Raw genomic sequence first — 27,991 nt, 5'->3', positions numbered from 1 at the left:
AATACTATACTGATCTGACGTCTTGAAAGGAATATGTGTAACTTCTCAAAACACAGAATTGGTCACAACTCTCAAGAACCCTAGGATCGGCATTGAGATATGTAATTTCAATTAACTAAGGTTTTCTGGGATGAGTCGGCCATGCCAAATTGACTGCTATTAGGATCAATCATGGCCAATGCACCTTCTATAGCTAGGCATGTAAAAACCCACTCAGTGGGGTAGTTGGGTCTTTTCACACCCAACTATGTACGGACGTGGGGTCATGGGAAACATCACACTTTTTAGGGTTTTCTACTTCTTTCTCCTCCTCCTTTTTTAAAACCCCCCCAACAAAAAAAAAAAAAATGTTGAATTTTATTCGCAAATCGCAATGCGTATTAATACGGCCAAAAATTACGGCTATATGATGTTACCCGACTCCTCTTCTCCAATCTCCTCTATCTCTTTTTGAGACAAAAAACCCTGCAACGAAGTCAGCCGCCGGAAGCAGTAAGGTTTACTCCCTCTCTGTATCGAAATCTCTCGCTGGAAGGTGTAAGGTTTTACTCTCTCTCTCTCTCTCTCCATACATATTCTTTAACATTGAGTCCCTATTTTCCTTCCTTCCTTTTGTAGCTCTCAGAGCTAGCAGTTCGAGGAGAAGACGTTGATCGTTCATGTTAATGGCCCTTTTGCTCTTTCTGAAACTGTATTTAACATTTTAAGTTATATCCCATGGCCGCCGCGTGGACTGTTAGCTCAATATTGCCATCTTCAACACTTATAGTGCTGTTGATGCATTTTCTGTTCTCTTCTAGATAATCTCCTGAATAGTGGAATCTCCTCTGCTGTCTTAATTGGGTTTCATCACTACATAGGATTTTCAGAGTTCTGCTTGTAGAAGAAGATGGGAAAGTTGGTTTTATATGAAGAAGTGTTAATATTTTCTGAGCAGTAGCTGAGCTACTGACACTAGGGTTTATTGGGTTTATTCTCTGCATTTTAGAATCTGAAGTCAATGGGTAAGAAGCGGAAACACAGCGAGGTAATGGCTTCAGAACCTAAGAAGAAAGATGGAACTGCTCCAGAGAGACCTAAACGGACCCTTGTGGGGTGGAAGAATAAGGTTGAGGAGAAAGAAACTGATTCTTTAGTTTTTAGGAACAAAGAGAAGGTGTTGGTCACATGCTCTCGTCGCATCATTTACAGGTAATTAAAAATTTTCACTACACTTCCTTTCGAAAGGTTTTTATTGTTTTTTCTTTAGTTTTGTTGGGATGGTGATTTAATTGGCTTTTAGGTACCGGCACCTGATGTTGAATATGGTGTCGCTTTTGCCTCATTGCAAGAAAGATAACAAGGTAGAGTCCAAAGAGAGCAAAGGGGCCACTCTGAATGAACTTGTTGAGCTGAAAAACTGCTCTTCGTGCCTCTTTTTTGAGGTAACTCCTAGAAATTGGATGGTTGTTTTATTTGAATTTCCTTAGGTTTTTGTTGCACTTTTGGGGGTTTTATAAATGTTAATGATACTGTTAATGTACACTGACATGGATTAACATGTAAATTTCTTTTGACTTCTTGTTTGCTTGGTTCATTTCTTACATGTCTGCAATGTGAATTATAAACGGAGGAAGCAACCCAATTCAACACTTATCTACCATAAAGGGGGGGGGGTGCCTTCCTAGTTTGGCAACTGCCTTTGTTGCAGACATAAGTTTTATATATTCGTTAGAAACACAAATTATGGAAGATAGTAGCCGCGAAGATCATATATAAACTCAAAGTATTAAAATTGAGGGGCTAAAATTCAATCATTTTGGAAATTACACTTCGTTTTTAATTTTCTTCTGTCTACTACACCACAGAAGACAAATGAAAAAAAAACTTAAGAGAACCCCATAAGAAAGTCCCCATAGGCCCCAAAGTGCCAACCCTCCTATTATAGACTTGTATATCCTATTGCTATTAAGGTGTGTTCCTCGTCCATGTTCCTTGAACAGCAGATGAGAGCCACAGCTCTTGCAACTGTCACTAATTCAGTAAGGTGCATACTGTTGTGCACATCTGTTTTCCTTTTATGGACCTTTGTACACTGTTTTTACCCTGCTGCTTTTTTCAAACAACAAAGCATGACCTCTTTCAGTTTGGCTATTGAGCCTAAAGTTCTCGCTTTTGTTGAACAAATAAAGCCTTCCCTATACTTTTTTTAATTGGTTATGCTATATGATGTCTTTGTTATCTTTTCACGGGTTACTTGCATAGTTGGCACGGCGACAAGGCGAGACAAGGTGGTGGAGGGTTGTCTAAGCGCCTAGGCGAGAAGGCGATCGCCTTAAGGCGGACAAGTGTTATTTTTTATTTTTTCTGTTTTCTAACATTATTTAGTAAGTTATATATACCTTGTATCATAAAAAATCAAGATTAAGCCACATCAAGTCATTAAAAATCAACATTTAATCACATCAAATCATAAAAAATTAACATTAAGTCATATTAAGTTATAAAAAATCAACATTTAGTAAAATGCTCTTATTCTATAATAAGTTTGACTGGTCAAATGATTTTATTTTTACATGAGACTTTTTGTATTAGTTATAACATAAAACCAGCTTTCTAACAACTCTAAGATTACTTAAATCTGAGTTGCAATGACAAAGTTATGCTTCAGTCAAACTTATTTTTAAGTGCGCGAATACTGTTAAAATCGCCTGAATGAAAACAATTTTATGAATATTAAAACAAAATATTATTTTACCGGACTTTTGGTTTTTAGCAATGTTTTAGCATGATAGAATTTATAAAATTTTCATAATTGAGAAAAACCCTAGCATTTAAAAGTTGAAAATCGTCTCTATAACCAAAATCCAATTTTTGTTCTTGGACTGGGGGTTGACTTTTTATTCTTTTGGAATTTTATTTTTAAATTGTTTTTATTGGATTTAAATAGGGGGTATTTGCTTATTTATGAATAATATCTTAAGTAAATGAATATTAAAAACATTTACTTGAATGATATTTGGCATAAATAAGTGCCGAAACACAAGACGACATGCAGTGCAACAAGGCGGCTGTCGCCTAGGCCCCAGGCAAACCGCCTGGTCGTCTAGTCGTCGCCTAGGTGACGCCTTGACAACTATGGTTACTTGTATTTCTCTAGCATAAGATCACTGGTTATGTTCCTCAAGGTTATCTGACATATAGGAATATGTTTAAAAGGACCCCATAATTCATTTTTTTTATTTTGCACAACTTGTAGAGAGAACCACAATTTCTTTGATTGGATACTATTTGAGTCAGCAATGGTTAGTTTAGGGGGCTAAAGGGTTAACAACAGAGAAATTAGCTGTAAATGGATCAGTTGCAGGAAGATCAGAGCCTGAGCTCCCCAAATCCAATGGATTCTCAACTACATTTGAAGCCCAAACATCATGAATGCTTTTTCTTCACAAGCAGAAAAATGCAAATCTATGGTTCCAGTTCAAAGCAGAATCTCCGTATTCCCCTCAATTATGCAAGGGATGACAACAAGAAAAAAATGGATGCCTTGGAGTGTTTGATAGCATCTGAATCCCTGAGGGAAGGATATGGAAATCGAATAATCTACTACCATTGTACATGGATTTACTGGAATAATTCTTAGCTTTAGCTATCCCCATGCTGCAAAGACTCTTCAAGGATAAAGTCAAGTAGCAAAATCTGAGCAATTTTATTTATTTTTTTCCCTATTTCTTTCGATAATGCATATTCTATGAATCCAATGTGTCTTCATGAGGTCACAACGGCCAGTGTTTTTCTATACAACTTTTTATTTTTAGGGCAAGACAAGGTTCTTTCTTGTAGTTTGAAAATGGTATAGGTGTCCTTTTTGTTTGATTTAGTTTATCCTGTTTTGATCCTGATACTGTTGTTTCCTGATTTCAGTGCAGAAAGCAGAAAGATCTTTACCTCTGGATTGCCAAGTGCCCTAATGGACCATCTGTAAAATTTTTGGTTAATGCTGGTAATTTCATCCTCAACTTTTATAAGATAAGAAGTTATTTCAGTTATTATTATTATTATTATTTTTTTTTTGTAATAAATGTGAAGTTCCTGCGTCTTCTTTCAGAATTTTATTTTGTACATGCAAAAATACTGTTGGGGCTGTTCAGAATTCTTTGCTATCACACCCTTGTTACTTTTCTGGAGAGGTGACGGGGCCAACTTGGGTCATTCATCTGATAGGTGATCTCCCAGGTGTCATGTATAGAGTGTATGGAATCTCTTTAGAATTCTTTTGGACTCTATCTCCTTTTGACAAGTTAGTGAGCACCGGTGTTTTTACAAGCTTGACTATACAAATTCTATCTACTTGCATAAAAATCTATAATATTGTTGAGTATATAACTACATGAGCCTCAAATGTTGTGACCTGGTGGTCAAGCGGACGAAACAGCCTCTCGACATTCTTGGGGTAAGGCTGCGTAGTTCTCGCCCCGCCGGACGTCGCACATGCGGGAGCCTCGTGCACCGGGTACACCCCTTATAACTATATATGAGTCTCAATGGCATGTGATAGTTGCATCTTCGCTTCTGCATGTAGTGTATGTGAGGCACATATGTGGGTACCTGTTGAACTGATAAACCTATTTCACCAGTTTGGGGAAAAAATGTCAGGGAAAGTGTTTAAAGAATGAGTGAAGATATCAGGTTCCCCATTTATTTGCTGTTCTTAGTTTCTTTTAGGCGATCATATTGGATTCGTGTAGCCGACGCCATTTAATTAGAATAAGGTTATGGTGGTTGTTGTGTTGTTGTAGTTTCTTTGAGGCCCAAGTAGGATGAAAACCCACCCGTCTGTGGGCTATGGTATGCTTACTCAAAACATTTAATCTGGGATCCTCTCCCTTGGTTAATTTTTTCTTCTCCATGGAACTGTGCTTTGTTTGCACAAATCAGATTTTTTAAAACAGCTCTAATATTTTCCCCCTTTAATTTTAGTGCACACAATGGAAGAATTGAAGCTTACTGGAAATCATCTTAAAGGTTCACGGCCGATTTTAACTTTTTCCTCTAATTTTGATAAAGATCCTCATTGGAAGCTTTTGAAAGAGATAATCTTGCAGGTAAGATGCTATTCCCTTTTCTTTTTTTCTTTCTTCTTCTTCTCCTTTTTTTTTTGTTTAGTTTCTTTTAATAAATAGTTTGCTTCGTTGTTGAATCTTCTTTGTATCCAACTTCTGTGTCACAATTCTAGTTTGATGCATTAGATGGTTAAGGAAGACATGATCAAGACTAACTAATATTGCATAAAAAAAGTGGTACTCTTAAACTCCAAAAGTGTCTGTTAGTTTTCTTGATCTAATAATTGCTGTGGTAATGATATGCAATTGATGCAGCCCAAGAGTAATGGCACTATGTTTTGCCCCTAATTGTAATCTAATAAGACTTTTGTTGGATGTTGGATCTTGGGTCACAAGAAAACCTTGCTCAAGATGATAGGATTTCCAGCACCAAACAATTTTTCTAATGCCAGCTCTTTCAACCTCTCATGTTAAGGTTTCCTTCATTGGCAGTAAACCCTGTGATTTCTCTAACCTATTAGTACAGATTTGGTAAACTAACCCTTGGGACAGAATCGCAATGACCCATATTTAGAGATCAATAGGGCTGAAATAGAGAAGATCAATAACTAAAGAACCAGCCAACTGATGAGGCTGAAGAAATGGTCAAAGGCTGGCCTATACCTGCTGCTTTTGTGGCTAAATATCATAGGAAACCAATGGTTAGATGGTGGGTATGGTGGTGGACAGAACATATTAACCTAGGGAAAACTGAAAATAGTAAAGGTCTATTTGGCAATGTTCTTTTTAAGTATGTCTTCTGTTCTTTTGGAACAAAAAAAAAAAAAAAAAAAAGGAATGTGTTTGGTAACGCTGGTTCTTTTTTCCTTTTCTTTTGTAATGAAATGGACAACAAGAACACAAAACAATATAATTTGTTTTTTCGGTTCAAGAAAAAAGTGGGACAAAATTTGAAAGACCTGAAATTCAACCCTTGACATCTCTTGATGTAAGATTGGATCACTTGTGATCCAATCCTAGGTAGGATCTTTAGTATATTCAATAAAATTTCGGATTCAAGAACAAATCGGAAAAATAATAACAGAAAATAGAGGAGGGAAAGAATGGGGGTAGGGGGAATGGCTATCTTAGCCTGAGTCTTTCCCCCTCAACTATCCCAATTGATGAACACAACCTATCTCAAGTAAATCTTTGCAAACAACAAGAGAAAATTTCATTCAAATTCGTGTTCAATACTGTAGCCCCTTACAAACTTGTATGGAAGACTCAAAATAGACACTAACACTAAAAAGGAAAGGCCTAACCCAATCCTTAACTAATTGGGAAACCTAAACTGATTAGGAAACTGAAAAAAAAAGAAGAAGGTATACTCGGTGCATGAGACTGCAGCAAGTGCGAGGTCTCCGGGGGGGAACTACGCAGCCTTACCCCAAGAATGTCGAGAGGTTGTTTTGACTGCTTGACCACCAGGTCACAACATTTGTAACTTACCGTTGGACCAAGCATGCACCTTTAGACTCAAATAAGGAAACCTACATTGATGTAGATACACACATTGGGAGGACCTATCGCAGGAAGAAAGGCCCATCCCAAGGTGTGGATCGATCCACTTAAAGAGTGGGCCCAATGGGCCATCCGATTTCTTTTATTAATTTTACTTTATTCTCAATAATGGGCCATGTGGGCCTATCGGTTGTAAGGTCCTGATGTAGATCCACACATTGGGAGGACCTATAGCAGGAAGAAAGGCCCATCCCAAGGTGTGGATCGATCCACTTAAAGAGTGGGCCCAATGGGCCCACCGATTTCTTTTATTAATTTTACTTTATTTTTAATGAAGGGCCATGTGGGCCCATCGGTTGAAAGGCCCACTAGAGGCTATTAGTTAAGTGGGTCACTCCATGTTGGAGTTATAAGTCTAGTCTATTTTCTAATTCCTAGTTCTAGCCTATTTCTAATTCCTAGTTGTAATAGGAGTTCATCTCCTAAGTCTAGGATGCCTGCTTGTAGCTAGGTCTGCCCTCTATAGATAGAGGAGCTTATGCTACTTTGGTTTGCAGATTTGAATAAAGAAAAGTTGCAGCTATTGCTTTAGAACAACTGAGATGGTTGTGGGTGAGAAGCCCTGGTCGAGACAGCCACTCATCACCCACTTTTCTCTTGTCTTTACTCTTTATTTTCTGCAGTCAATTTTTAATTCTGTCCACTGTTTATTGTCAATAAAATACTAGAGGAACCAGACCTGTACTGTCAAGATCGATCATCAAGAAGTCCCTAATTCTGGCATCCAGTGATCACCTTTACTGCAGACAGAAGGGGCTTTTGAGGAGCTGTTCCACTCTCCCATAGGGCCACTCGATCCCTGTTGGAAGGTCATCTGAGGCTGTTCACTGCATGAACCTGCAATTCTTGATTTTTCTCTCCTAGGGCTGAAATCAAGAATCTTCATATCTTCAATTCCAACCGTCAGAATTTTATCAGACTAGGTGTTTGTTGCTGATGCAGTTCCAACAAGGGTTTACACAAGGAGAACCAAGACCAAGGTCGACCCAAGTGGCTGACTGGGTCGACCCAGATCTGGTCCAAGTCAGCCCACGGTTTGGGCTGCTGATGGGGTTACTAATTAGTTATTTAGTTTCTATTTTGAAGTCCTAAATTAGTTTCTAATTTTAAGTCATTGTTAGTTTCTAATTTCTGTCTAGACTAGTTTCTATTTTCATTAGATTCTAATTTCCAGTTTTTAGTAACTTCTTGTAATCAATTTTTAGTAACTCAGATTTAGTAACTCTGAGTTACTATTACTTGTAAACCCTCCCCATCATTATAAATAAAAATGATGGCTCTTTTAATGAGCCACGATTTTGACAAAATACATGGCGGCTACTGCTGCTGCTGCTTTCTCTGCAAGAGTACTTCCTTGTGTCTGATCAAGGTATTGGGTTTGGTGTTTGGTCCAAGCGACTCCTTGCGGCGAGAAGTCCAGGAGGTCTCTCAAGTTTTATTATTTTTTCTCAACAATTTCAAGTGTTCTTCTCAGAGATCTACTGCTGTTACAATCAGGTATTTATTGTTTAAAGTTTTCTGCCCAGAATTCTCTGTAGAAGTACCATCGGCCCTGTCTGCTGTAGCTGCTAGAAGTGTCTGTTAAGGCTGAAATTCTGATCGATTGTTCTCCTATTCCCCACTACGGATCGATCCATATCTGGGCTGATTCTGTGCAGCCATTAAAGAGATATTCAAAATCTCTCATATTTTGTCCTGTAGTGATTTTTTTTCTAGAACAGAACCAGAATCGATTGCTTTGGTTTGTCCTATTCTGTTTCTGTGATTCCTGCTGTTGATTTGGGACTGTTACCTTATTTTATTGCTGCTGGTTTTATTTATTTGATCAACTAATATCTGACCTAAGTGGTATTGAGTACTGAGATCGATTGGTCTGGGTTGTTTGTCACTACTGTTTTATGATATCAGTCATTGAATACAAGTTGCTTGCACTTATTTGTACTGATTTCAGCCCCTGGTTTGATCCTATCTGACTACTACTGGTCTGACTTACTTGCTACTGGTTTTCTGAGATCGTTATATACTGTTACTTCTATTTTTTGTTGGTCTGATTATAGTGGTTTGTGGGGTGTAATCTGGTTCTCTAGTCTAAAAGTTCTTGCAGTTTTGGGACTGGTTTGGTTGTCAAATCCATTCCTACATTAGTGGTATCAGAGCATGGCTGGGAACAACACCCCCACCCTAGCTTCTCTTATGGAGATGCTACAGACTATGAGGACTGAGATGAAGGCTGAACAACAAGCCTTACGGACTGAATTGAAGGCTGAATTAGATGCCAGGTTGTTGAATGAAGAGACCCCACCACAACAGCCTACTGGCGATTCATGTACAACACCCGAAGTAGAAACCCCATTGAATGTCGTTGCTCAGTTGACTAACAGGAGAGCAAACCCTAATCTGAGAGTACTATAGAGGGTTCCAGTAGCACAACCTACTTATGAAGAGCATGTAAGAGGATATTTTGAGACTGAGCGTCCCGTGCAACAGAGGTATTCTGGAGATTCACAGAAGGTCAAGCTCGATCTAAAAGAGTTTGATGGGAGATATGACCCCCAATTGTTCTATAATTGGGTAATGGCACTAGATGACTATTTTGACTATTATGAGTTACCTGAAGAACGGAAGATGAAACTAGCTCGTGCTAAGCTAGTTGGGGCAGCTTGTGAGTAGTGGAGGACCTATGAGCAAGAGTTAGAAGATTGTGGTAGAGAACCTACTAGTTGGGAGGAGATGAAGCTTGAGTTATTAGATAAATACTTGCCACGCAACTTCAGAGCTCGCATACAAGACCAGCTAAACTCTCTTCGTCAAGGGTCTATGACTGTTGCCGAGTACATGAACAAGTTTGACGCACTTTATTCTCGTACAGGCATAAGGGAGAATGAAAGGCAACTGTTATCTCGGTTTCGACTGGGATTTCGAGCTGAAATCAACAGGGGTATCGGAGTTGTTGAAATGCACTCAGTGAGGGATTGTTTTGATAAGGCCCTATGAGTAGAGAAGCTTCTAGCACAACCAGTTAGAAGGTTTGGTTTCCAAGCTGGGGAGGTAAAGAAGAATTTTTCAGCTACTAAACCTAATAGCTCAGCACCTCCAAAGTCCACTTTTCCTCCACGAGCTGATCATAAAGGAAAGGCACCCATGACAGGTGGTAATAAGGTACAGTGTTTCCATTGCCAAGAGGTAAGACATTTTGCCAAGTCTTGTTCGCATAAGCAGAGGGTTAATGCAGTAGCTGAGGTCGAGGACTCCAATGTGGAGGATGAGTCAGCTCTTTACCCCTATCCCTTAGAGGACGATGATGATGGTGGATATGACTATGATATGGAAAACACTAATGAGGATGATACTCAGGGAATAAATATTGTTACTCGCATATTGGTGGCTGAAACCAAAGGAGATGATTGGCGACGTAACTGCATATTCTATAGCCGTATGAAGTCAGGAGAGCATACTTGTCAGATTATCATTGATAGTGGCAGCTGTGTCAACGTTGTTTCTGAAGCCTTTGTGAAGAAAGCAACCTTGAAAGCTGACCCACATCCTCAGTCTTATAAGGTATCCTTGCTGAATGGTAATACTCTAGAGGTGAATAAGAGATGCTCAGTTCCTTTGAAACTTTACCGATATGAAGAGAAAGTTTGGTGTGATGTGATCCCAATGAAACTCACAGATGTATTGCTTGGTCGTCTCTGGATGTATGACAATGATGCCATGGTTGGAGGGAAGAAGAATCTGTGTACTTTTATGTGGAAGGATGTTCCTACAACTTTCTATCCGGTAAATGTGCCGGCTGAAATACGGCGAAATAGATCCCTAAGGTCAAATCAGAAGGACATTGACAATGAGAAGAATGTAATAGCTATGCCCACAAAGGAGTTACTAGCTATTCCCCGCAAACAGTTCTTACGCACAAGCCATGAGACTGGAATGGTTATGACACTTGTTACTAGGGAAGTCACTTCCCAACCTGAGGTAACGTATAGTGCATCTATCAGAGAGCTCCTGTCTGATTTTTCTGACTTAGTCCCTGATGATCTCCCAGATGAGTTGCCTCCCATGAGGGACATACAACATGCTATTGACTTGGTACCTGGTTCGGTTTTACCCAACCTTCCTGCTTACAGACTTAGTCCTACTGAGCATGCCGAGCTGAAACGGTAAGTGGATGGGTTGCTACAAAAGGGCTTCATTGAGGAGAGCTTAAGTCCTTGTGCAGTACCAGCTTTACTCACGCCAAAGAAGAATGGTTCTTGGCTTATGTGTGTGGACAGCCGTGCTATCAACAAGATAACAGTCAAGTATAGGTTTCCTATACCACGACTAGATGATATGTTGGATATGCTGTCTGGGGCAAAGGTCTTTTCCAAGTTAGATATGAGGAGTGGCTATCATCAGATTCGCATCCGTTCTGGGGATGAGTGGAAGACCGCCTTTAAGACCAATGATGGCTTATACAAGTGGAAAGTCATGCCTTTCGGTCTGACAAATGCACCTAGTACTTTTATGAGGGTGATGACATAGGTCCTTCGTCCCTTCATTTGTTGCTTTTTGGTTGTTTATTTTGATGACATTCTGGTATACAGTAAGAACTCAAAAGAGCATATGGATCACTTGAGGCAAGTCTTCAGAGTACTCCATGCTGAGAAGTTATACATTAATCTCAAGAAGTGTTCCTTCATGCTGCCCAAGGTTGTATTCCTTAGATTTATAGTGTCATCAAAGGGGATTGAAGCTGATCCGGAGAAGATCAAGAGCATCATTGAATGGCCCACACCTAAGACTCTAACAGAAGTCCGTAGCTTCCATGGGTTGGCTTCCTTCTACAGGATATTTATTCAGAACTTCAGTGCAGTTATGACACCCATCACTGAATGTATGAAGTCGAGTAAAGGGAACTTTGAATGGACAGCTGTAGCGACCAAAGCCTTCGCTTTTGTGAAGAGGAAGATGACAGAGGCACCCATCCTACGCCTACCAGATTTTGACAAAGTATTTGAGGTAGCTACAGATGCTTCACATGTTGGGCTAGGAGGAGTGATAATGCAAGGAGGACACCCGATCGCCTTTTATAGCAAAAAATTGAATGAGCCCAAGAAGCGCTATTCAACTTATGATCTGGAGTTGTATGCAGTCGTCCAAGTGCTACGCCATTGGAGGCACTACCTCATTGGTAAAGAGTTCATTTTGTACACTGATCATGAGGCCTTGAAGCACCTTCACTCACAGAAGTCGATTAGCCACAGACATGCCAAATGGGTAGCCTACTTGTAGGAATTTGTATTTGCTATGAAGTACAAGGCGGGAAAAGAGAATACAGTGGCTGATGCACTTAACCGGAAAGTGCTCACACTTAACACATTTTCAGCACATGTTATTAACATAGATCAGATACGGGGTGAGTAAACATCTGATTCTGATTTCAGCACTGTCTTTGTGGAGTTACAACAAGGTGGGCAGCACCTAAAGTACTCTATTCATGATGGGTACTTGTTCTTTGGCACACGGCTTTGTATCCCAAACTCTTCCCTACGCCATCACATCATACGAGAGTTATGGAGGAGGATTAGGAGGACATTTTGGGAAAGATAAGACTCTTGCACAGGTGACTGATCGATATTAGTGGCCATGCATTGTAAAGGATGTCGATCATGTGATCAAGAGATGCTGTGTATGTCAGTTGGCAAAAGGGGGAAAATAGAACACAGATTTATACTCTCCACTACCTGTTCCTCGTGCACCGTGGCTTGAAGTTAGCATGGATTTTGTTCTTGGACTACCCCCTACTAGAGAACGATGTGATTCTATTATGGTGGTTGTGGATCGTTTTTCTAAGATGGCTCATTTTATACCTTGTCGTAAAACTTTTGATGCTTATCAGGTTGCAAAGCTCTTCTTCAAGGAAGTAGTACGACTACATGGGCTGCCAACTAGTATTGTGTCTGACCGTGATGTTAAGTTCATGAGTTATTTTTGGAAGACATTGTGGTTGAAGGCAAATACAAAGCTGAACTTTTCAACTGCATTTCATCCATAGACAGACGGACAGACAGAGGTGGTGAACCGTAGCTTGGGAAACTTGTTGAGGTGTTTGGTTCGAGACTATGAGAAGACATAGCCTTCTATTCTTGACATTGCAGAATTTGCCTACAACAGCTCAGTGAATAGGACAACAGGTCGTACTCCTTTTGAGATCTTGCTTGGAGTTCAACCTAAGCGGCCTATTGACCTTATGTCACTTCCATCCCAGGCTCGAGTTAGTATTGAAGCTGATGAGTTCTTGCGTCATATCACTGAGGTGCATGCCAGCATCCGACAACGTATTGCCTTGAACGATGAGGTGTATAAGGCTTCTGTTGATCGTCATCGGCGTTATGTGGAGTTCAAACCCGGGGACATGGTGATGATTCGAGTAAATCCTAAATGGTTTCAGACGGGTGTCAATACCAAGCTTCATCCATGAAAGATGGGTCCCTACAAGGTTCTGAAACGTATAGGACCTAATGCTTATGTGCTTGAGTTGCCGGATGACATGACCATAAGCAACGTGTTTAATGTGGTTGATCTTAACCTTTATGTTGGGCATCATTCGGATGATGGAGACATGGAGCAAATGCTGAAGTTGCCTCAACTGAAGCCACCCACTTCTGAAGTTATTGAAGACGTCTTGAATGATAATTACAAGACCTCCCACCATGGCACCGGTTATCACACTTTTCTTTTCAAGTGGAAAGGCCGTCCACGTAGTGACTGTACTTGGATTCATGCTGATGATTTCAAGAGGCTTGATCCCGACTTGTATGAGCGCTACATGTCCCTTATCCATTCGTCGGAGTCGAATGTTTCCAAGCCGGGGAGAGCTGATGCAGTTCCAACAAGGGTTTACACAAGGAGAACCAAGACCAAGGTCGACCCAAGTGGCTGACTGGGTCGACCCAGATAGCCACTTGGGTCGACCCAGATCTGGTCCAAGTCAGCCCACGGTTTGGGCTGTTGATGGGGTTACTAATTAGTTATTTAGTTTCTATTTTGAAGTATTAAATTAGTTTCTAATTTCAAGTCATTGTTCGTTTCTAATTTCTGTCTAGACTAGTTTCTATTTTCATTAGATTCTAATTTCTAGTTTTTAGTAACTTCTTGTAATCAATTTTTAGTAACTCTGAGTTATTATTACTTGTAAACCCTCCCCATCATTATAAATAAAGATGATGGCTCTTTTAATGAACCACGATTTTGACAAAATATATAGCTGCTGCTGCTGCTGCTGTTTTCTCTGCAAGAGTACTTCCTTGTGTCTGATCAAGGTATTGGGTTTGGTGTTTGATCCAAGCGACTCCTTGCGGCGAGAAGTTCATGAGGTCTCTCAAGTTTTATTATTTTTTCTCAACAATTTCAAGTGTTCTTCTCAGAGATCTACTACTGTTACAATCAGGTGTTTATTGTTTAAAGTTTTTTGCCCAGAATTCTCTGTAGAAATACCGTCGGTCCTGTCTGCTGTAGCTGCTAGAAGTGTCTGTTAAGGCTGAAATTCTAATCGATTGTTTTCCTATTCCCCACTACGGATCGATCCATATCTGGGCTGATTTTGTGCAGCCATTAAAGAGATATTCAAAATCTCTCATATTTTGTCCTGTAGTGATTTTTTTTTTCCAGAACAGAACCAGAATCGATTGCTTTGGTTTGTCCTATTCTGTTTCTGTGATTCCTGCTGTTGATTTGGGACTGTTGCCTCATTTTATTGCTGCTGGTTTTATTTATTTGATCAACTAATATCTGACCTAAGTGGTATTGAGTACTGTGATCGATTGATCTATTGAGTACTGAGATCGATTGGTCTGGGTTGTTTGTCACTGCTGTTTTATGATATCAGTCATTGAATACAAGTTGCTTGCACTTGTTTGTACTGATTTCAGCCCCTGGTTTGATCCTATTTGACTACTACTGGTCTGACTTACTTGCTACTGGTTTTCTGAGATCGTTATATACTGTTACTTCTATTTTCTGTTGGTCTGATTATAGTGGTTTGTGGGGTGTAATCTGGTTGTTCTCTAGTCTAAAAGTTCCTGCAGTTTTGGGACTGGTTTGGTTGTCAAATCCATTCCTACATTAGTTGCCTTCAAGGGACCTCCATTCGACTAGGAGTACAGCTCCATTGGATCTACACACAGCCAGCTGCCCCCTCTCTCCCTTCCCTAATTGCAGGTTTCTCTCTCCTCTCTTTTGGGATAGTTTTGGGGTGGAATTTGCTACTGTTTTCAGGTTATATTATTAGATATTGCCTGCTGGTTGTTTCCTTTTATTTCACTGGTTTTCTATTAGCTTTTCTTAGAGCCATTGTTGAAAAGATACTTGTGTAATTGGGGTTTTCATTGTGGAAGTGAGTTTCTTATTACCCACTCCTGCATTAAGTGGTATTAGAGCTATGGCTCAGACAGAAGAACCCCAACCCACCTTTCAAGATATGATGAAAGCAATTCAAGCCTTGTCTACGAGGCTGGATGGACATGCCTGACAGTTGGCTGACTTAAAAGAGAGTACCGCTGCCCACTCTAACACCTAACCAATTGTTGCCCAAACTAATGTTCAACCTGTTGGTAATTTCACTGGTAATGTTCATAGAAGAGTCACTATGCAACCTAGAAGGAATGTCCCAGCTTAGAATGATGAGTATGATGAGTATGACAATCAGCTTTATCAGCCTGATGATACGTACAAGGTCAAGTTAGAATTGAAAGAGTACAATGGGAGGCACGATCCCCTTTACTACTAGGACTGAGTAACTTCCTTTAATGACTACTTCCGGTGGTACCGCATGCCTGAAGAAGGGAAAGTCCAACTAGTTGTCACTAAGTTAACTGGTGGAGCTAAGGACTGGTGGAGGAATGAAGAGGATAAGCTAATCCACAGTTGTCCAATGCTTCACAATTGGGAAGACTTAAAATTTATCCTCAATGATAGATTCTTAGCACCCACCTACCGACGTTGACTCTACGACATGCTGAATACTCTCAGACAAGGTGCTATGACTGTAGGAGATTATATTGATCGTTTTAATGAACTGCTTTCACGAACAGCTGTCCATAAAGAAGATGAAGAACTGCTCATATCCCGTTTCAAACTTGGGTTAAGGTACAATATTCGTGAGAAGCTTGGTGTGATCGAGATACCCTCTTTAAATACTTGTTTTGACAAATCACTAGAAGCATAGGATCTGATCAAATCATCCTCCAGAAGGTATAACCAGCCAATTGACAGCAAAAAGCCATATGTACCAACCAAACCCACTGGATTCCCTACCCGAGCTCCACAAGATACACAGGATAAGGGGAAGGCTCCAATGGGGAGGGAGAGTGGGTCTGTGGCATGCTACAGCTGTGGAAGAACTGGACACACGGAAAAATTCTGCCCTAAGAGTGGACCATCCAACTCCGTCATCAGTACCATCGAATCCAGCCCGGATTTACAAATCCATGAACCTCAGGATGATGATTGGACTGTTAATGTTGCAGTTGAAGGTGAGGAGGATGAACTGGAAGATGAGTTTGCATCAGAGAATGATGATCCTTATGCTTATGTTAATGTGGTTGCAAGAATCTTAGTGGCTAAAACTAAGGGTGAAGATTGGAGGAGGAACAATATCTTCTACACCTTAATGTCTAGTGGACCCCACAAAGCTCAAGTGATTGTGGATAGTGGAAGTTGTGTGAATGTGGTATCTCAGGCCTTTGTCATTGACGGAAAACTTAAGACTGAATCCCATCCACAACCATACAAGGTATCTCTTCTAGACAACATCACAATGGCTGTAACTCAACGGTGCTCTGTCCCATTGAAGGTTTCAGATTATGAAGTGTATGGTGTGATGTCATCCCCATGGTCCTCACCGATGTACTACTTGGAAGGCCTTGCTTATATGACAACAATGTGCTGGTGGGAGGTACTAAGAACCAATGCATCTTCGATCACAAAGGCAAGCCCTTCATTCTAAATCCACTCAACATACCTTAGGTAAAAGACAAGTTAAGGGCTGCCCAATTAAGAAGACAACATGTCTTAAAGAATATTGCAAAGACCTCTTCCAAAACAACCACTGAGCAAAAGAAGCAACCATTCAAAGAAAAATCCAGCAAAGTGAACGCTTTGGACAACAAGCTATGTGTGCTGCCCCATAAAGAGTTTTTAACCGTTAGTGAAGAAACCGGACTAATCCTAGCTCTTGTTACTAAGGCTGCTGAATCGGTAAAAGAGGTAAAACATCTCCCACAAATCAAACAATTACTTGCTGAATTTTCATACTTGGTGCTAGAGGAATTACCTGATGAGCAACCACCTATGAGGGATATTCAACATGCCATTGACCTTGTGCCTAGGTCAGTCCTCCCCAATCTGCCCACTTATTGTCTCAGTCCTACAGAGCATGTTGAGCTCAAGAGGCAAGTGGATGAGTTGTTAAAGAAAGGGTTCTTGGTTGAGAGCATGAGTCCATGTGTAGTGCCATCCCTACTGACACCAAAGAAAGACGGATCATGGCGTATGTGCATTGACAGTCGTGCCATTAACAAAATCACGGTAAAGTACAGATTTTCTATTCCTCGTTTGGATGAAATGCTTGACATGTTGACTGGAGCCTCCATCTTTTCAAAGATTGATCTACGGAGTGGCAATCATCAAATTCGAATCCGTCCAAGGGATGAATGGAAAACAACTTTTAAAACAAAAGAAGGCTTGTATGAGTGGAATGTTCTGCCTTTTGGTTTCACCAATGCACCTAGCACTTTCATGAGGGTGATGACACATGTACTACGACATTTCATTGGCAAATTTCTCGTAGTATACTTTGATGACATACTAATATACAACAAAGCACAAAATGAACACTTGGAGCATCTGAGATGTGTCATGAGAGTACTACAGGCAGAAAAGCTGTACATCAACTTGAGGAAGTGTTCCTTTATGCTGCCTAAGGTTATCTTCCTTGGCTTTATTGTGTCTTCACAAGGCATAGAAGCTGATCCGGAGAAGGTAAAAAGTGTAGTTGATTGGCTTATTCCAAAGACCTTGACCGAGGTTTGTAGCTTTCATGGTCTTGCCTCATTTTATCGACGATTCATCAGGAATTTCAGCGCCATTGTGGCCCCAATTACAGAATGCACAAAATGGGAAAAAGCTCCATTTCAATGGACTCCGGCAGCCACTAAAGCTTTCAACTTGATTAAACAAAAGATGACAGAGCACCAGTGCTTAGACTACCCAATTTTGATCTTATGTTTGAAGTGGCTATTGATGCATCCCATGTTGGGATAGGAGGAGTGCTTATGCAAGAGGGTCATCCGATTGCCTTCTACAGTGAAAAATTGAATGATGCAAAAAGAAGGTACTCTACTTATGACTTAGAACTCTATGCTGTTGTTCAGATCCTCAGGCATTGGAGGCATTACTTAATTGGCAAAGAGTTCGTACTCTATTCGGATCATGAAGCACTCAAATACTTGCACTCTCAAAAGACCATTAGCGATCGGCACGCTAAATGGATCTCATACTTGGAAGGATATGTCTTTGCTCTCAAATATAAAGCTGGAAAAGAGAATCAAGTGGCTGATGCACTTAGTTGAAAGGTGATGATGATGAATACCTTCACAGTACAAAGTGCAGGAGTGGAACACATCAAAGAGGAATACATTAATGATGCTGATTTTTCAGAATTATTCAATAACCTACAAGGAGGAGGGCGTGATGACAAATTTGCTATACATGATGGGTACGTTTTCAAGGGCACTCGCCTCTGTATTCCAAACACCTCTTTGAGACATCACTTGATTCGAGAGCTACATGGAAGAGGAATGGGTGGACACTTTGGCAAGGACAAAACATACTCTATGATGAAATACTTACACTTTTGGCCTCAACTCTTAAAGGATGTACAACATGTGATACAGAGATGCCACACTTGTCACACACCGCTGCCCGTTCCACACACACCTTAGCAAGACATAAGCATGGACTTTGTCCTACGTTTACCACCTACACGGGAAAGGTATGATTCCATATTTGCGGTAGTGGATCGTTTCTCCAAGATGGCGCACTTTATCCCATGCAAGAAGACTCTTGATGCAAGTCACTTGGCCAAACTCTTTTTCAAAGAGATAGTATGCATACATGGTTTACCACAGACAATTGTTTCAGATAGGGATGTCAAGTTCATGAGCTACTTCTGGAAGACCCCATGGCTGAAAACAAATGCTAAACTCAAGTTCTCCACAGCATTCCATCCTCAGACAAACGGACAGACCAAAGTAGTGAATAGAAGTCTTGGCAACTTACTGCGATGCCTAGTCTGACTATGAAACGACTTGGCCATCTATCCTGGACATTGCTGAATTTGCCTATAACAGTTCTGTCAATCGCACCACAGGTCGTACATCATTTGAGATTGTTCTTGGACTGCAGCCTCAACGACCGATTGACTTGATACCTTTGCCACCTCAGGCCCGTATTAGTGTGAAAGCCGATAAGTTCCTCAGACATATTATGGAGGTACATGCTGATGTTCATCGTCACATCGCTGTTAGCATTGACGGATACCAAGCAACTGCCAATCGACATCGTCGCTACGTGGAATTTCAGCTTGGTGATATGGTAATGGTTCAAATTCCACCTAAGAGGTTTCCTCTTGGTACAGTGCACAAGCTCCATCCTCGAAACATGGGTCCCTACAAGGTCTTGAAGCGCATTGGCACTAATGCTTACATGCTAGAGCTACCTCCTACTCTGAAGATCAACAATGTTTCAATGTAGCTGATCTGACGATATACTTGGGATAGCATTCTGATGAAGGGGACACTGAACACACCCTAAGGCTTCCTCGATTTGCAAACCCCAAAAATGATATCATTGAAGATGTCCTCGACAACAAGTTCACCACAGTTCGTGGGGGCAAAGGGTACTACTCCTTCCTCATCAAGTGGAAAGGACGGCCACAAGAAGATTGTACTTGGATCCATGCTGATGACTTCTGACGCCTTGACACAGATCTCTATGATTACTACATGTCTTTTATCCATTCATCGGAGACGAATGATTCTAAGAAGGGGGGAGCTGATGTAGATCCACACATTGGGAGGACTATCGCAGGAAGAAAGGCCCATCCCAAGGTGTGGATCGATCCACTTAAAGAGTGGGCCCAATTGGTCCACTGATTTCTTTTATTAATTTTACTTTATTCTCAATAAAGGGCCATGTGGGCCCATTGGTTATAAGGCCTACTAGGGGCTATTAGTTAAATGGGTCACTCCATGTTGGAGTTATAAGTCTAGTCTATTTTCTAATTGCTAGTTCTAGCCTATTTCTAATTCCTAGTTGTAATAGGAGTTCATCTCCTAATTTTAGTATGGCTGCTTCTATCTAGGTCTGCCCTCTATATATAGAGGAGCTTATGTAATTTTGGTTTGCAGATTTGAATAAAGAAAAGTTGCAGCTATTGCTTTAGAACAACTGAGATAGTTGTGGGCGAGAAGCCTTGGCCGAGACAGCCACTCCTCCCCCACTTTTCTCTTGTGTTTGCTCTATATTTTCTGCAGTCAATCTTTAATTCTGTCCACTGTTTATTGCCAATAAAATACTAGAAGAGCCAGATCTGTACTGTCAAGATCGATCATCAAGAAGTCCCTAATTCTGGCATCCAATGATCTCCTTTACTGCATACATCTGAGGTCTGATCTGAAGGGGCTTTTGAGGATCTGTTCCACTCTACCAGAGGGCCACTCGATACCTGTTGGAAGGTCATCTGAGGCTATTCACTGCAGGAACTTGCAATTCTTGAATTTTCTCTCTCCTAGGGCTGAAATCAAGAATCTTCATATCTTCAATTCCAACCGTCAGAATTTTATCATACTTACAGGTTTTTGTTGCCTTCAAGGGACCTCCATTCGACCAGGAGTACAGCTCCATTGGAGCTACACACAGCCAGCCGCGCCACTCTCTCTCTTCCCTAGTTGCAGGTTTCTCTCTCCTCTCTTTTGGGATAGTTTTGGGGTGGAATTTGCTACTGATTTCAGGTTATATTATTGGATATTGCCTGCTGGTTGTTTCCTTTTATTTCACTCTATCAGCTTTTCTTAAAGCCATTGTTGAAAAGACACTTGTGTACTTGGGGTTGTCATTGTGGAAGTGAGTTTTTTATTACCCACTCCTGCATTATACATAGCTTAGGACTTAAGCTATTTGTCCACCTACTAAAAAACATAATTGGACTCATAATATGACTCCTAAAAGACACTTAAGACTCCATCATGGAGTTGGACTCAAACAAAACAACTAAAACATATCACGACTAGAACTCTAACTTAACTAAAGAAGTAAATCTCGTTTTCCTACTTTCTACCCATATTTTAGGTCCATTGTGACCTATTACAAATAAAACCCATGGGATCAAAGGCCCAACACCTACATAACCCAACCCAGGGATTATTTCCAATAAAATAAACCCTTAAGTGACTTGTGTGCATCAATTTTTCCACCACTTAAAAAAAAGGCGACCTTGAGTTTTGAACATTAGAACGACCACCTTGGTGTGATGAAGGTTAAGCTGTAGTCCATAGTAAAACTCGGGCAGCTCCTTGTAAACTTGAATGTAATCATAAAGGCAAGGAGTGTGCTCTTCAAGATATACTTCAAGGGGATAATAAACTCTACATGCTCTACTTCAATGTCTTCGGACGTGTCCATAGGGTCATCCACATATGAGTCTTCAACTACCTCATCTGTTGGCTCAATTTCTTTCTGTAGGGGAGTGATATCAGCTTGTCTTCATTGGTCAAAACCTCTGTGTAAGCCAATGCAAGTAATGATTTGCCAGTTTGCATCCCTTTGCTTGTGCATGCATATGCTAAGTGTTCCTTGGCTGATTGCTTGTCAAGAATAGGCTGTAACAATTGTGATGGAGAACCTTAGGGAAGAGAGGGGAGATCAAAGTAGAGAGGGGGAAAAAGGAGAATCACACTCAACACATTCATTCAATAATCAAAATCACTCTCTGAATCTTCAATCGATTACAACCAATATATAGGAAAATATGAACATGAAATTAGAAACTTAACTGAAATGGAAACTAGCCTAAACTAGGAAACAACTATAAAAAGGAAACCAAAGCAAGAAAATAAATCCTACTCCTACGTTCAAGTGTAGAAAATAAAAGCATGAAATAAAATACTAAGTAAACTACTAATTTTATTTCCAACCTTTGTTGGACCCAAACCCTGGGCAAGACCGGTTCTTCTTGGCTCTTGGCTTCCAAAGCAGGTCATGCTGGTCCAACCAAGAAAGGGCAGCCGTATTTGCATCAACTCTCCTCCTCTGAAAAGAACTCAACTCCGTCGAGTTAGGGAAAGGACCGAGGAGACCGTCTGAAGGAATACGCTGAATGAGGAACGATCCCACCATCTTCTTGAGCTTAATTTCAGGGAGATCTTTGGCAGGATGAAACTTCATAGTCTTGTTGGCATGCTTGAAGGCATAGGTATTGGCATAGTCACAATGCTGTATTTTCTTATCAAACAACCAAGGTCGACCAAGAAGGATATGGCACACCTTTAGAGGGAGAACATCACATTGGACTGTATCCTTAAATCCACCAATAGAATATGTGACTAAGCACTTATCTGTGATTTTGAGATTAGGGTTGTTCACCCAAGCAACCTTGTAAGGATTAGGATGTGGTTCTGTATTCAATCCCAGCTTACGAACAGCGTCTTCAGAGACAACATTAGTGCAATTGCCTCCATCAATGACCAAGGTTAGCAACTGATCATTGCACTTCACACGAGTCTGAAAAATACTACTACGGCGCCAATCTTCATTTTCAGTGGCCTTCTGAGTGGTCAACACATGACGAATGACATAAAAAGGATGTTGATCTTCGTCACTGAGAGTGTCATTGACTTCACCTGTTGCACGCTCTTCTCTTAAATCAACTGTGTCAGAACCAAGTTGCTTTAATATGGTATAGGAGAATCCTTATCAATAAAAGCAACCAAACGGCTGGGACATTGAGCACTGATATGTCCAAATCCACGGCATGATAGCACCGAACTGTAAATTTTGAAGAATCATAAGGTTTATCTGAACCACGCCGAGGGGGTGAGTATGGGCGAGTAGGCCGTGAAGATGACATTTCAGAGACATGTCGAGGTGGAGAATACGGACGACTAGGTCGTGAAGAGGCCATAGATGTAGCACTAGCCTGTGGTTTGCTAGATGACCTCTCTTGGGTAGGAGACTGTTGCCAAACGGAACTAGTACCTCGAGAAAAAGTATCTGCAAAATTTCTCCGGTTGTATGGGCGTTTTAGACTTTCCTCAACTTGATATGCTACTTGTATGGGTAGCACTAAGTTGAGGGTGCAAACCATTGTGAAATTGGGCCACTAAGACTTCTTCATCCCACTCAAAGTCAGAACGAGTGGCCAAATAATAAAATCTAGCAACATACTCTTCAACGGTCAAATTCTCTTGTTTCAACTGTGCAAACCTGAGATGCATGCGTTGCTTGTAATCAGAAGGCAAGAATCGCCGATTCATGATTTCATACATTTCAGCCCAAGTAGTGACCAAACCAATGCCTCGGGTTCGGTTCTGTTGTTGTTGCTTGATCCACCAGACTCGAGCCGTGCCTTTCAGTTTGGCCTTTGCAAATAGGATCTTTCGAGCCTCAGTCAACCCGTACCATCTGAAGAATGTATCTAAACTGTGAATCCAGTCAAGGTACAATTCTGGATTATTGTCTCCATAAAAATCAAGGACATCCAATTTTGCTGCTCTTTCTGTTCCATCATCATGTCTACCAGTCCCATATGGTGGTGGAGGTGGTGGTGGTGGTGGTGGTGGTGGTGTATGATGTGGTGGTGGTGGTGGTAGTGTTACTGGCAGATCCTGTGGAGTGGTGTTGGAAGAATCCCTAGATTGAATGGGACTCTTTCCTTTATCTGCTGCCACCAAACGATCAATAGAAACTTGCATAGATTCCACCATTGTTTTTAGGGACGTGACCATGTTAGTAAGAGCATCAAATTTTGTATCAATTTCTCCTTTATAAGAATTCAGCTGTTGAACAACTTCACTATTGGCAACCATGGTGATGATTAACAAAATAGCACTCAAGAATATATGGTAGAATAGGAAATAACTCTTTTTTTTTTTGGGAAGGGCAGAATTGCAATTACTTGAGATTCAAGTAAACCACAGAGGATATCAAGTGTGGGGCAGGGATCTAAATGTAAATAAGAAAAAAAAATGAGGGATAGAAGGAATTAATAGATAAAAGAGGGGTACTGTGGAAAAATCAGAAAATAAAATAAAAGGAGACTCAATGGAAGGGTAAATTTGAAAATTACAAGTAAATATGGAAGAAAAGAAATAATAAAAGGTAGGGGTAGTTTTGGAAATTCAGGGTTAAAGCTAAAGGGGACGGTTATCTCACGGATTTGGGTGAAAGATGTTGAAGACCTGGAGTTGTCTTCTACCGGCAACGGAATAGGGTCGACTTCAAAGGAGGCGGCTGGAGCTGGAGTTCAAACCAGGTATGTTCGATTCTCTTTGTGGTTCTCTGCTTCTCAATCTCTTCTTCTACTTTTATGTTCTTTCTTCTCTTCTTCTTCTTCTTCTTCTTCTTCTTCTTCTTGTTTTCTTCCTCTCTTTTTTTTTCTTTGCTATCGGACACAGAAAGAGGAGGCGGTGGCTGTTGTCAGAAGGGAAAAGAAGTGAAAAGAGGAGGCGGTGGGATTTTCTGGTTGGGGAATCGAAGTGAGTTGAAAAGAAAGGGAGGCGAAACACTTCAAGGGTCCGATGGAAACCAGGTATGCATCTCTCTCTGTTCTACTTCTTCTTCTTCGTCTTTTCTTCTCTTCTTGCTGCTCCTTTTCTTTTTTTTGGCTGCTGTCGGAAGGAACAGAGAAGGCGGTAGGGCAGGGAGGTTTTGGGAATTTTATTTTTTTTTGCTGCTGTCGGAAGGAACAGAGGAGGTGGTAGAGAAAAAGGGGGTTCGATTCTTCTCTGGACAGAATCGGGCTTCTTTTTTTTTTTTTTTTTTTTTTTTTGTTCTCAGTATCGGTGGAATCCGACACAGAGAATGGGAAGGGAAGAAGAAAGATGGGGAAGGAATAGGATCCTTCGGCTCTGATACCAAGTTGATGGAGAACCCTTAGGGAAGGGAGGGGAAATCAGGGTAAAGAGGGGGAAAAACGGAGAATCACACTCAACACATTCATTCAATAATCAAATCACTCTCTAAATCTTCAATCGATTACAACCAATATATAGGAAAATAGGAACATGAAATTAGAAACTTAACTGAAATAAAAACTAGCCTAAACTAGGAAACAACTATAAAAGGGAAACCAAAGCAAGGAAGTAAATCCTACTCCTACGTTCAAGTCTGGAAAATAAAAGCATGAAATAAAATACTAAGTAAACTACTAATTTTATTTCCAACCCTTATTGGACCAAAAACCCTAGGCTGGACCGGTTCTTCTTGGCTCTTGGCTTCCAAAGCCGGTCATGCTGGTCCAACCAAGAAAGGGCAGCCGTATCTGCATCAAAAAGTACAAAAATTGTGCTTTTTTCTTTTCTTTTCTTTTCTTCTCTTTTCTTGGCTACCAAACTCAGCCATATTAAACTTTTGGATTGGTTGAGCATTTAATGATGCACCCTGCCTTAAACTGTTGGTTTTATTGGGATGAGATCTTTTATGTTGAATTTTTTTCTAATGAACTGAATAGTCTTGTGAAATCTTTGTTAAGCATGGAAAATTTGATGAATGCCTTAATGACTTTATTATACTGTTTCTTGTCTCCAAAATTTTTGATTGCTGCAGTATGGTCGTATAGTGGATGTTGAATTGAAGATCCCCCCTCGCCCTCCTGGTTTTTGTTTTGTGGAGGTGTATTTTCTCATCCTTAAAGTGTTAACCAATTTCATTTGTTACACATTTAATGCCATTGTATTTAGTACTTGTTTAACTCTTCATTCTGCAGTTTGAGAATGCTCGGGATGCTGAAGATGCAATTAGGGGTCGGGATGGATACAACTTTGATGGTCATCGATTAAGGGTAAATGGGGTTCCCTCCTTTCTACTTCCATATATGTTGCATCGTCCTCTTGTTGGTCTCTTTATTGATTCGTGTTCCAGGTTGAGCTTGCCCATGGTGGTAGGGGACAATCGTCATCAACTGATCGTCGTGGTGGTTATAGGGGTGGTGGTGGTGGACGATCTGGGGGTGCTTCACGCAATTCTGAATATCGAGGTTACATTTTTAGCTTTACATGGGATATCTTTGTCTACCGCTTGTAGGACTGTTGTTATTGGTTAATTCTACATTTTTCCTTGGATGGGGCTGAAGGTTTGGCACTTTTGCTACACAGTTTTTGTTCGTGGACTGCCCTCTTCTGCTTCATGGCAAGATTTGAAGGTGGGAGATTTGTGGTTTTATTTTCTATTCATTTATGTCAAACATCGATTCTTTAGCCATAATGATCCCACTGATGGTAATCTGATTTCAGGATCATATGCGGAAGGCTGGTGATGTGTGTTTTGCCCAAGTTTTCCGTGATGGTGGTGGTGCGTTTTGTAGCCTATTTTACAGTTTTGAGCTACTGGGGAATGTGTGTGTGTGTGTGTTTTTTCAATGCAGATATCCACATATGGTTCTAGAGCAGGATTGTCAGTTTGACCCATGCTACTTTCATTGTTTGCTAAAAGTAATGCTGTAAATTCTCCTCAGCCATACCTGCATATTTCTTATCTTCATTCATGAATTAAAACATTTCTAATGTTTTAGAAAGATCATTGAGACCTGCATATAGCCAGGCAGCTCCTGATTCTGTGAGTATGACCCTATGAATATTTGTGGCATGCTCATTTTCTTTGTATGTTTGTGTGTGTGCCCTTCTTTCTCCCTATACGTCTGGACCAGATCCATGCTAAATGCAGGACTGGATCCAACATAACTCAACTAATTCTTACCCAACTGTTTGGTTTTGCCTACAATCATTTGTCCTTCCACTATCTACAGAAGGCAATATCTTCTGCAAAATTCAACAAAATATTTCTTGTATTTTCCTTAGATGGCTTTTCACAAACACTTCCGTAGGCAGATCCAATGACCATCTCTTTGTGTACTTCATTTTTTAAGTAGGAAACAGAAAGTCAAACATTGTTTGAGTACGCAACTTTATGAGGCATCTGGGGTAGTTCTTTTAGATGCTGTTACTTTTAACAAGAGCGTCTTGGTCCCTTTTTTTGGGGGGGGGGGGGTGGTGGTAAATGTGGATAGGGTTTTAACTTTTAACAAATAATAGAATTATGCAACCAAACGAGAGGTTGTCCCTAACCTTTGAACATTAGAAGAGAGACTGAGTAGAGTTGAGACAATCCGATGCTTTGGATTCAGGTTCTGTCTCAAAGGCCTCCCAGAAATACTCAATAATCACTCAAACCAGCTGCCGGAAAAATAATAAAAATCCCTGAATCCAGCTCAGGCAGCACTTACCAGAGTCAGACTAAAAATTGGTTTGATTCTTGTAGATTCTTCGACCTTTGATTCTCAAACTCTGCAGACTAACAACTGTTGAAGGGACCATCACACAATCTCAGGACAAAAATCAAAGCTTGAGTAGACAAACTCATACCGTTGTACGCAGGCTTGGAGGGGTTGCTGGTATCAATAAAACAGGGCAGTAGTTTTATTAGAGTTGTAACTTGTTTCTAATTGGTCGAAGCATGAGGCACTGGTCTGAATCTGGAGAAGATGTTTATAGTAAAATAACAGGCGGCACTGGTCTGAGTATGGAGAAGATAAACTAAAGTAAAAATAACAGAAGTATCAAAAGAAATTATGATTCATAACCCCTTACTTACGTGATTGTAAAAATTAGAAATTGCCTAGACTAAACCCACTATATAACTAATTAACTCCCTAGGCTAAGACACTATAAATTAAAACAAAACTGAAAGACTTTCCTAAGCCAGGCACAAAAGCCCCATTACATAGTAATCCCAATAAAAAAACCCAATAACCCATATTGTAACAACATCACTCCCTGCTAATTGGAGCTTGGTTTTGTCTGTCAATCCATGTCAAAAACTTAGCCATCTGTGAATTTCCTCTGGAATGTCTCCCTTTTAGGTGGTTCTGTGTTTTGATGTTATTAACCGCAGGGAACTTTCTCATTCGAACCAACCGTCCAAACCTAAATACCACTATTTTCCACTTTGGACTTTGTCAACAATGCCCCTATACTATTTTATATCAATTCTTGGCCTGATTTCCTTTAGAACCTAAGGTTTCCTGAAGATTTTTCTTAATGGTCAGATCTTTGGATTTTTTTTTTTTTTTG

At 40.5% G+C, this 27,991-nt stretch overlaps 2 protein-coding genes across 3 annotated transcripts in view; both read left to right on the top strand.

Moving 5' to 3' along the window:
• Positions 1-27,991, top strand: part of LOC122059551 (serine/arginine-rich splicing factor SR34A-like) — a 41,327-nt gene that overhangs the window by 12,014 nt on the left and 1,322 nt on the right. The window contains exons 4-8 of the mRNA XM_042622390.1: positions 25,470-25,535; positions 25,630-25,704; positions 25,785-25,899; positions 26,018-26,064; positions 26,156-26,213. Coding sequence (XP_042478324.1) covers positions 25,470-25,535; positions 25,630-25,704; positions 25,785-25,899; positions 26,018-26,064; positions 26,156-26,213 — 361 coding nt within the window. The remainder of the gene's footprint in view (positions 1-25,469; positions 25,536-25,629; positions 25,705-25,784; positions 25,900-26,017; positions 26,065-26,155; positions 26,214-27,991) is intronic.
• Positions 365-24,068, top strand: LOC122059552 (ribosome biogenesis protein BRX1 homolog 1-like). Of its 2 annotated transcripts, none has more exons than XM_042622392.1 (6): positions 365-537; positions 989-1,191; positions 1,283-1,424; positions 3,904-3,982; positions 4,960-5,084; positions 24,048-24,068. In XM_042622392.1, exons 2-6 carry the CDS (start codon positions 1,001-1,003, stop codon positions 24,051-24,053), a joined length of 543 nt encoding a protein of 180 aa, XP_042478326.1. In that variant the 5' UTR covers positions 365-537; positions 989-1,000; the 3' UTR covers positions 24,054-24,068. The 2 variants fall into 2 exon arrangements, with proteins under 2 accessions (XP_042478326.1, XP_042478325.1); XM_042622391.1 differs by having other exon boundaries at positions 370-542.

This window comes from Macadamia integrifolia, chromosome 13, assembly GCF_013358625.1.
Source record: "Macadamia integrifolia cultivar HAES 741 chromosome 13, SCU_Mint_v3, whole genome shotgun sequence".
Lineage (NCBI taxonomy): Eukaryota > Viridiplantae > Streptophyta > Magnoliopsida > Proteales > Proteaceae > Macadamia > Macadamia integrifolia.
Note: the sequence above shows the minus strand (reverse complement) of the source record. Positions and strands in the feature narration are given on the sequence as shown.

Excerpts from the sequence above, each read along its gene's own strand:
- LOC122059552 (XM_042622392.1), top strand. The coding sequence starts at position 1,001 with ATGGGTAAGAAGCGGAAACACAGCGAGGTAATGGCTTCAGAACCTAAG. Across the intron at positions 1,192-1,282 it reads TCTCGTCGCATCATTTACAG|GTACCGGCACCTGATGTTGA; the intron begins GTAATTAAAAAT and ends ATTGGCTTTTAG. Across the intron at positions 3,983-4,959 it reads AAAATTTTTGGTTAATGCTG|TGCACACAATGGAAGAATTG; the intron begins GTAATTTCATCC and ends CTTTAATTTTAG.